The following is a 9,910-nucleotide window of genomic DNA, read 5'->3' on the forward strand; positions in this document are numbered from 1 at the left end:
TCATCCATGAAGTCAATTTCTGAATACCATAGACTTTGGTCAGTTAATTATATAGTAAGTGTAAAGTAAAAAAAAGAATACAAAAACTTATCTCGGCGAACCACATAATAGTCGTGCGACCGAGATAATTATTATGTCGTGCGATAGAGATATTATGTCGTGCGCCGAACGATGTCGTGCGAACGAGATAATAAGTCGTTCGAACGAGATAATATCTCGTTCGAACGACATAAAATTTTGCCAACATAAGAAGGAAAAAAATATTTTCATGTCCTAAATATACCACCGTACATCGATTTTTTAAGTAATTTTTTTAAATAGCACTAATTCAGTACCTGTTCTCCCTCACATATTCCAATGGTTAGTCTCCGTTTTTAGAATAATAAATTTTATTGAGAATTTAGTATTTTAATCAGATTTGTGGTTTGCAGTCGATTATATTAAATTTGTACCCGATGCCATATCACGTATGCCTAATGTTTACGTATATTTAATATTGTCCCGGTAATATGACTTTTACAAATGGAAATAACAAGTGCGTATTTAGATCCGCCACTGTCCGTCTTATCATGACGTACGTCAAAACGCAGACATGACGTCACACATCATCTTAGCCTGCCTTTCATAAACATCGCCTAATGGTGCACTGAACTTTGGAGCTAGGAAGCCACAAGGTTAGGATGATAATCCAAGTAAGTTCACAATCATATTCCAAGGTGTGACTCTGCTAGATCTCAGCCATTTTTGATAAGGGACTTCTGGGATTGGCGTCAAAAATTTTTCCTTGTTAGAGGTTTAGATTTAGCTCGGATTATTTCCCGCGCTCTAGGTAGCCAGGACAAAGAAAAAATGAAAATAAATTTTTCACCCCAAAACTATATATATTCTATTAAAGGAGGTTATAAGAAAGTCAAATCACCAAATGTTTTAATTTTTTATGTAAAAACAAAAATTTTAACACGAGTCAAAAATCTGAATCTCAAAAAATGTTTCTGTCAATATCAATATAAGAATTTCATTGAATATTGCCATAACATATTTAAAAAAAAACCCAAATAAAATAATAATGAAGGCTTGTTTTAATTGCATTTTATTCAGACTATTACATTTACAATATTAAACTGAAAGTATGCAAATATTACGAGTTATCCTTGGACACGAAGGTCACCCCGCTTAAGCTCCTCTTCCAGTTTGTAGGTGTAAATTGCAGCATCCCCGCAGTACTTGACGTTGAACCATTCTTCATAACCTGGTACCTGTACAATATCACAAAAAAGAGTGTAGCATAATCCTATTCTTATGCCCTTGACCTTTGACCTTAAAACTAAACAAGTTCAGGAATTTCATCCTCTCCCTTGTGTAAACAGAGTTCAAATTATAGAATAAATGAACTATAACTTTTTAAAAAGCTCAGCAATATATATGCACCTCTATATAACAAGCAAAAGCAAGGTTAAGGTTAAGATGAAAGGTTACATGACATTTATATATTAGTTATAAATATAGATAATACCTGAGAAATTATTTGCCCACTATACCAGGTTACTTCGCCATCAGTGTCAGTGAAAGCATGCTGCACCTTTTTGCCAACAACTACAGGAACTTGCTCATATGTTTTTCCTGCTGCAGCACAGAGTGACTTTTCAACAAGAGACATAATGTTTTCTAGGAGTTCCTGAACTGACAAGTTCACCCTCTTCTCACCCACTTTTTTCGAGAATGAATACACATTTCGATCATTAACTTTCTGATGAAACACATTCTTTCGAAACAACAGCTGAGTTTTCAGTGCAGATATTTTGTCCTTCTTGGTTTTAAGAATGCTAAGTGCAGTAAAAAATAATTAACCTCATCCTGAGACTGCCAGAGCCCCCAGATTTGAATGTCATTGACATAGGATTCCATTTTTTGGATTCTTCTTTCTTCTTTAGCTGCCTCCTCTGCTAACTTTTCATGTAATTTCCTCCTAGTTTCTTCACGAATAATATGCAATCTGTGCTGATAAGATTTCCTAAGTCTCTTCACACTCTTCCTTGCACTTGCACAGATTTCTTTTCTTTCACTTTCGTCCTTGATCTGTAGCTATTCCATTGTTCGATTGTTGCAAAACGACAACATAGCCTCGCTAGTAATCAGAGAAATATTCGGTTTCTCTTGGAGTAAACGGTCCAGTTGTCCAAACAGTCTCACTGAACTTATTGTCTTTTGGAGTAGCTTTCAACTTTTCCTTCAAATCATTTTCAACATCGGCCCATTTCCCACCAGGAAGGTAATCTTGAAACAGTCTGCATTACACGTGTTAACGATGGGAGCATAACTTCCAATACTGCAATGACCTGGTCGTCTGTGTCACTAGGAGTTACAAGCTTTTGATATATTGCAGATGAAGCAAGATGTTCTTCGCTTACAAATGACAGAACAACAGATCCAATTATGAAATTTCTAAAGTTAATGTTTTGAAGGTAGTTGATCATTTCAACATAATAAACTTTCATGTCAAGAATGGATACATCTTTACTTTCAATCAAACACCACAGCGGCTTTGTAATTTGAGTTCCGAAACTAGTCCATAAGAGCCCTACAGCCACCCAAGTATTCTTGAATGCCAAGGTCATGTTTAACAGCTTTTAGCAACCTATTGCTGTCCCCTCCATTCAGAAAACTTACCACAAAATCAGATAGGAAGAACACACTGGCTGAATTGCTGAATAAGATATTAAACCTATTCTCCCTGAATCTTTCCAATGGCGAAGCTGCAATGCAAGCCTTTCTCTTTTAAATAGTCGCTGACTAAAACCATAAATTGTCCATGAGCACCATTCTTTTCATCCCCACCCCTAGAGAAAGCTTTTGATGATGTCCGCACAAGTCTTGTTGTTCCAGATTCGTTTCCTTTCTTGAATGAAGGGTCAAAAATTGGTGGTTTTACTTTCAAAAATTACATTCTCTGTCTCCACTAAAGACTTTTCTGCTGCTTCAACAAGATGCACAAGAACATGCAAAGAACAGAAAAAGTTACACAGTCTACTTAACTTTGTTTTTTCATCATCGCTCATGTCATTCCAAGGTAATTGTTCCCTTAGTACCTCTGTTCGAAATTCCTGTAATAAATCATTAAATTTCATTTGCGTGCTTGCTCGGTCTGACATTGTTGCGACAATGTTTTTCATAATTGCTTTCGAATCATCATTATTAGCTGTTTCACTTGATTCATCTATATCTAGTCTAGGCCTAGTGACATTAGAGCTCGCAGTACGAGCCAGTACTTTGCTGGCTCGCTATTAGACTAGATTTTGATCATTTAAAGTGAAAAACAAAATTTGGAGGAAAATCGTGAATCAGTCCCTTTAAAGGTTTTACTTTGGACATCAGTGGCGGATTTAGGGGGTTGGGGTCATCCAGGGGAAGCCCCCCACCTCCCCCATGGAAGGTTTTAATTTCATTTGTTGTGAACTTCAACTATATTTTGTAATCTTCTAAATTCAGTACAATACAATATTTTTATACCCCCCGCAACAAGTTGTGGGGGGGGGGGGGGGTATACTGGAATCGGGTTGTCCGTCTGTCTGTCCGTCCGTCTGTAGACGCAATGGTTTCCGGACTCTAAAGCATTATCCTTTCCACCTACCGTCACCATATCATATATATGGACTACCCATGGGATGAAGATGTTCCCTATCGATTTTGGGGTCAAAAGGTCAAAGGTCAAGCGCACTGGACATCGAAGTAGCAATATGGTTTCCGGGCTCTAAAGCGTTATGCTTTCCACCTACAGTCACCATATCATACATATGGACTACCCATGGGATGAAGATGTTCCCTATCGATTTTGGGGTCAAAGGTCAAGCGCACTGGACGTCGAAGTAGCAATATGGTTTCCGGGCTCTAAAGCGTTATCCTTTCCACCTACAGTCACCATATCATACATATGGACTCCCCATGGGATGAAGATGTTCCCTATCAATTTTGGGGTCAAAAGGTCAAAGGTCAAGCGCACTGGACATCGAAGTAGCAATATGGTTTCCGGGCTCTAAAGCGTTATACTTTCCACCTACAGTCACCATATCATACATATGGACTACCCATGGGATGAAGATGTTCCCTATCGATTTTGGGGTCAAAAGGTCAAAGGTCAAGCGCACTGGACATCGAAGTAGCTATATGGTTTCTAGGCTCTAAAGCGTTATCCTTTCCACCTACAGTCACCATATCATACATATGGACTACCCATGGGATGAAAATATTCCCTATCGATTTTGGGGTCAAAAGGTCAAAGGTCACGCGCACTGGACATCAAAGTAGCAATATGGTTTCCGGGCTCTAAAGCGTTATCCTTTCCACCTACAGTCACCATATCATACATATGGACTACCCATGGGATGAAAATATTCCCTATCGATTTTGGGGTCAAAAGGTCAAAGGTCACGCGCATTGGACATCAAAGTAGCAATATGGTTTCCGGGCTCTAAAGCGTTATCCTTTCCACCTACAGTCACCATATCATACATATGGACTACCCATGGGATGAAGATGTTCCCTATCGATTTTGGGGTCAAAAGGTCAAAGGTCAAGCACACTGGACATCGAAGTATCAATATGGTTTCCGGGCTCTAAAGCGTTATCCTTTCCACCTACAGTCACCATATCATACATATGGACTACCCATGGGATGAAAATGTTCCCTATCGATTTTGAGGTCAAAGGTCAAGCGCACTGGACATCGAAGTAGCAATATGGTTCGGTTTGTCATGCCATTTGTTTTTTACACTCAGAAAAGAGGTAGTTTATACCTATTACCAACACCCTTTGGGAGATTGGGGTAAGCGGGGGGTATTCTTAGTGAGCATTGCTCACAGTACCTCTTGTCAATATACCGGTGGGTTTTCAACGGTCCTGCTTCGTCATAAATTCTGTGTTACATTAGCGCGATCCTGTCTTTGAAATAAATTCCCTCTTCTTGTTCCATTGCTTGATGTTTGTTTACATAGTTGAACATACAACTGTAACTTCGAGACAATATAAAATGGATCGGGGGGGGGGGGGGGGGGGGGGGGGGGGGGTAAACGTAAAATTGGTAAAACTGACACTAATAAATCTGTTTTAAATGTCGACGTTATGCAGATCAGACAAAATTAAGACTATTTTAAGATATACTAGAAAAGACCCCTTTTTATTCTTAGGTGATCATATCAGTCGCATTTTCTACATTTCAAAGTTCATGCGATAAATCGCTCTATCAGCGTAAGTAGATGTCATAGCGTATTTTTTAAAATGCTTGTGAATGTCATACTTCTTGAATTCATAGCTTCGTTGATGTCGAACCTTGTTTTTGAGGATACTATTCACAAACAATGATCGATTATAACATCATCAAAATAAATCCTACTTTCCCTAGCAAGATTAGCAGAGATTACATGGTCACAACATAACCGTAGAGCATACTACGTATGCATATATAAAAAGAATAGTAGACTTTTATAATATTAATTAGAAAATAATTTATAAATGATCATTTGCGAAACATTATTATTTTGTCATAGAGATTTACGCATACGCCGCTTGACACTTGACAGCGGTAGTAGATAACAAGTAAATATTGTGACATTTTCCCTCGATACAACTATGACGTGACGCATTTTTTCATTATGACGTCATAAAGTGTGAAGTGCATTGAGGTATATCAAGAGTTATCTCCCTGTTGTTGCAAACCTTATATTACCTTAAAACCACCCCCTTCCCCTATAAATTGATAATCGTTTCCTTTCACCTCATTGTCCTGCATAAATTTGCCTGATAATCGAAATTTCATGGAAATGAATGGCAGCGACGGATCTCAGTAGAAAATTTTTAATGGGGGATGGGTTGCGGCCCAAATTTGTACCTTTCTGCCCAAGAAAGGGGGATTGAGGGCCGGCCCCATGGTCAATAAAATAACCGTTAAAATTCCAACCAAGGGAGTCCCTGAGTTGGAAACCCCCGCACCCCCTCCCACTGAATGATGACAACTAAAATATATTCATCAAACTTATGCTTATGCAGATGCTTCATCAAGATGGAATAGAAAGAGATTCTGAGGTAACTCGGGGTCAATTTTTATTTTTTTATTTTTTAGTTTTCATACCATGAAAGTTGTTATCCTCACCCCTTGTAAACATACTTGTCGTGCATTTAATATGTTTATCAGTGTCACATTTCTTCTTCCTCTATAGTATAATCTTGTAACATTTGTCTATTTTTATTTCAATGTCGAACATCTGTACCAATCATTTCTTTATTTTTTTAATTTATTTTTTAAATGATTATTTTTTTTAAAATATGCGTCACTTTTACAGCTGTTTTATGTACGCCTATATCTGTTTTGAAGTACAAAATGCGTACCCGTCTAAAATTGATTAATCGTATCGTGTTACATGTGAATTAATATTTCATCCTTGCTCGAAATTGATTTGTTATATTCTGTGCATGATTGTTTTCAAATCGAAATACAAGCAGATTTAGTTTCTAATATAACTTACGTACAACTTAATTATCATGTATCCTCAACCGGATGTGGATGAAGTGAAAGAAACAACAGCGAAGACAAACCGTCGAGAAGTTGAAGAAATAGACTGTCACCATGAATCCATTAAATGTAATTTACATTTGATATATTGATGAGTACCTCATATATGTGTAGAAAAATGGAACGGTATTTAATTAATGACTGTGTAATCAGAGTAAACAAATGTGCACGTCGTTACATGTACATCTTTAGAGAAAATTCGAATGCATAGTTAGTAAACAACATAAAAAGGAGCTGTCACTTTTAGTTTTATCACAAGATAGGGCAGAAAGAGGTCCATATTGAGGGGGCATATTGTTTTGCAACTGTCGGTCTGTAGACCACATGTTGTCCGCTCAATATCTTGAGAACCATTCACTTGATGATAATGATATTTCATATGTGGGTTGGTTATGAGTGGAAGATGACCCCCTATTGTTTTTCATGTCAAAGGTCAAGGGTCAATCTACTCTGGACATAGGAATATAATGTCCACTCAAACATCCTAAGGAGTAGATGACCCCTATTGATTTTGAGGTCATATGGTCAAAGATCAAGGGTCAAACTGGGCATAGGAATATACTGACCATTCAATGTCTAGAGAACCCTTTGCTTGACAGACATCAAACTTAGTACATCTTCAGAAGAAGATGACCCCTATTGATTTTTAGGTCACATGGTCAAAGGTCAAGGGTCAAACTGGACATAGGAATATACTGTCCGTTCAATATATTGAGAACCCTTTTCTTGACAGACATCAAACTTGGTACACTGATATGTCTTCAGGAGAAGATGACCCCTATTGATTTTGTGGTCAAAGGTCAAGGGTCACACTGGACATAGGAATATACTGTCCGTTCAATATATTGAGAACCCTTTTCTTGACAGACATCAAACTTGGTACACTGATACGTCTTCAGGAGAAGATGACCCCTATTGATTTTGAGGTCACATGGTCAAAGGTCAAGGATCACACTGGACATAGGAATATATTGTCCGTTCAATATATTGAGAACTCTTTTCTTGACAGACATCAAACTTGTTACACTGGTACGTCTTCAGAAGAAGTTGACCCCTATTGATTTTGAGGTCACATGGTGAAAGGTCAAGGGTCAAACTGGACATAGGAATATACTGTCCGTTCAATATCTTGAAAACCCTTTGCTTAACATACATCAAACTTGGTACACCAGTATGTCTTCAGAAGAAGATGACCCTTATTGATTTTGAGGTCACTAGGTCAAGGGTCAAACTGGACATAGGAATATACTGTCCATTCAATATCTTGAGAACCCTTTGCTTGACGGACATCAAACTTGTTACACTAGTACGTCTTCAGGAGAAGATAACCCTATTGATTTTGAGGTCACATGGTCAAAGATCAAGGGTCAAACTAGATATAGGAATATAATGTCTGCTCAATATCTTGAGAACCCTTTTCTTGACAGATATCAAACTTAGTACACTGGTAGATCTGCAGGAGAAGATGACTCTTATTGATTTTGAGGTCACATGGTCAAAGGTCAAGGGTCAAACTAGACGTTGGAATATACTGTCTGCTCAGTATCTTGAGAACCCTCTTCTTGACAGACATCAAACTTGGTACACTGATACGTCTTCAGGAGAAGATGACCCCTAATGATTTTGAGGTCACATGAGCAAAGGTCAAGGGTCAAACTGGACATAGGAATATACTGTCCATTCAATATCTTGAGAACCCTTTGCTTGACAGACATCAAACTTAGTACACTGGTACATCTTCAGGAGAAGATGATCCCTATTGATTTTGAGGTCACATGTTTAAAGGTCAAGGGTCAACCTGGACATAGGAATATACTGTCTGCTCAATATCTTCAGAACCCTTTGCTTGACAGACATCAAACTTTAAATAGTACACTGGTGTATATTCAGGAGAAGATGACTCCTATTGATTTTGAGGTCACATGGTCAAGGGTCAAACTAGACATAGTAATATACTGTCCACTCAATATCTTGATAACCCTTTTACTTGACAGACATCAAACTTAGTACATTGGTACATCTTCAGGAGAGGATGACCCATATTGATTTTGAGGTCAAAAGTCAATAGTTGAACTGGACATAGTAATATATTGTCTCCTATATTTTAAGAATTATTTGCTTGATTGACACGTACCCAATTTGGTACACTGGTACAACATAAGGAATAGATGACCCCTATCAGTGTTCGCGAAGGTCTAAATTATATTACCAGTCATTCGGTCTGGTAAAATTTCTGTTTTTACCAGACCGAATGATGATTTACCAGACCGAACGAAAGTCATATACAAATAAACAAAAACTGACAGTGCACCAATATTTATTATTTAATCTCTAACTAGCTCAAACATCAATGCCCAATTATCATGTTCATCTCGAAATTCATCACAATAATGATCGTTTTCGTCATCATCCTTGGACTCATAAATTTCTTCTAGAGCAAACATGTCGTCGTTGTCCATAACTGCGTTTTCTGCTGAGCCTGGAAATTAATAAATTGTAGTGTAGTTGTTATTAAATTTGACTTGTGATACTTATGAATATTGTCAAAAATCATAAAATTATATGCGAAATTACTATACATACCTTGAAATTCATCAGCTTCAGAATCAGTTGTGTCTTTGTCCATGCTCTCAGGAATGTTATTTATGTCTGTGTTTTCTGACAAATCTAGGGGAAAAAATAAGCTTTTCAATATTGAGAGATTAGAAAGAAATTGGGGGGAGGGGGATTTAAGTTTACCAACCTTGAAGTTCAGTGATGTCAATGGAGGATCCCACATCAATCACATTGGTGGACTGACCAGCTTTCTTTGCCCTCTGGTAGTTTGGCAGACGTGGCTTCAGAGCTAAGGACTGTGGTAGAAAATGTGAAGCAACTGATAACAAATAGAGAATAATGCATTTGTATCAGCTAGTATGAAATTCCATCACTTGACAAAGTTGTTTTGAGAGAAAAAAAAAATCAATTAATTCATGTATATTCAAATATTGTTTCTTTAATTTGATAATGCAAATTATGTCATTCAATACTAAATTTGAATTACATTCATATGAATAACACAGAAGCAGTAACATTTATGATTAATTGAATAAAACCAAAACGTGTCAACTAAAACAAAACATCAACAAAGAACTTTAACAAAGTTTGTTGATATAACCTCCTAAATCTGGACTTTCAACTGTTGGCCAATTCTTAAAGTGCAGAATTCTTGTTGAGTTCATAACATTCGTTTCAGAAACGCCCAACTCAAATCTCTCTTTCAGTGCATCTATGAGCCCACTAAGAATTTCATTCTTGTATGACAACGAAGGTGTATTACCCCGCAGAGTAATGCCCTCATATGTGCCT

General features: G+C 37.4%; 3 protein-coding genes across 5 annotated transcripts in view; 1 reads left to right on the forward strand and 2 right to left on the reverse strand.

Moving 5' to 3' along the window:
- Positions 1–623: 623 nt before the first annotated feature.
- LOC125679997 (RNA-binding motif protein, X-linked 2-like) overlaps positions 624–9,910 on the forward strand; it is a 22,471-nt gene continuing 13,184 nt past the window's right edge. Inside the window, exon 1 of one of the 2 annotated variants that reach the window (XM_056154656.1) lies at positions 624–692. The gene's annotated coding sequence lies outside the window, so the exon portion shown is untranslated. Of the gene's footprint in view, positions 693–5,280; positions 6,632–9,910 lie in introns of those variants that run through there. The other variant, XM_056154657.1, reaches the window with a different exon arrangement.
- Positions 8,863–9,553, reverse strand: LOC125666415 (uncharacterized). Of its 2 annotated transcripts, XR_008800099.1 has the most exons (3): positions 9,306–9,549; positions 9,146–9,229; positions 8,863–9,041 (listed from the first exon to the last, which is right to left on the reverse strand). XR_008800099.1 is itself a non-coding variant. In XM_056154655.1 (2 exons), the coding sequence occupies exons 1-2, from the start codon at positions 9,339–9,341 to the stop codon at positions 8,887–8,889; spliced, it is 351 nt and encodes a 116-aa protein (XP_056010630.1). In that variant the 5' UTR covers positions 9,342–9,553; the 3' UTR covers positions 8,863–8,886. The 2 variants fall into 2 exon arrangements, 1 of the variants encoding a protein (XP_056010630.1); XM_056154655.1 differs by having other exon boundaries at positions 9,146–9,553.
- The window catches only part of LOC125662049 (zinc finger protein 862-like), a 2,830-nt gene continuing 2,537 nt past the window's right edge, over positions 9,618–9,910 (reverse strand). The window contains exon 4 of the mRNA XM_056154654.1: positions 9,618–9,910. This exon is cut by the window's right edge and continues 329 nt beyond it. The gene's annotated coding sequence lies outside the window, so the exon portion shown is untranslated.

This window comes from Ostrea edulis, chromosome 2, assembly GCF_947568905.1.
Source record: "Ostrea edulis chromosome 2, xbOstEdul1.1, whole genome shotgun sequence".
Taxonomy (NCBI): Eukaryota; Metazoa; Mollusca; class Bivalvia; order Ostreida; family Ostreidae; genus Ostrea; species Ostrea edulis.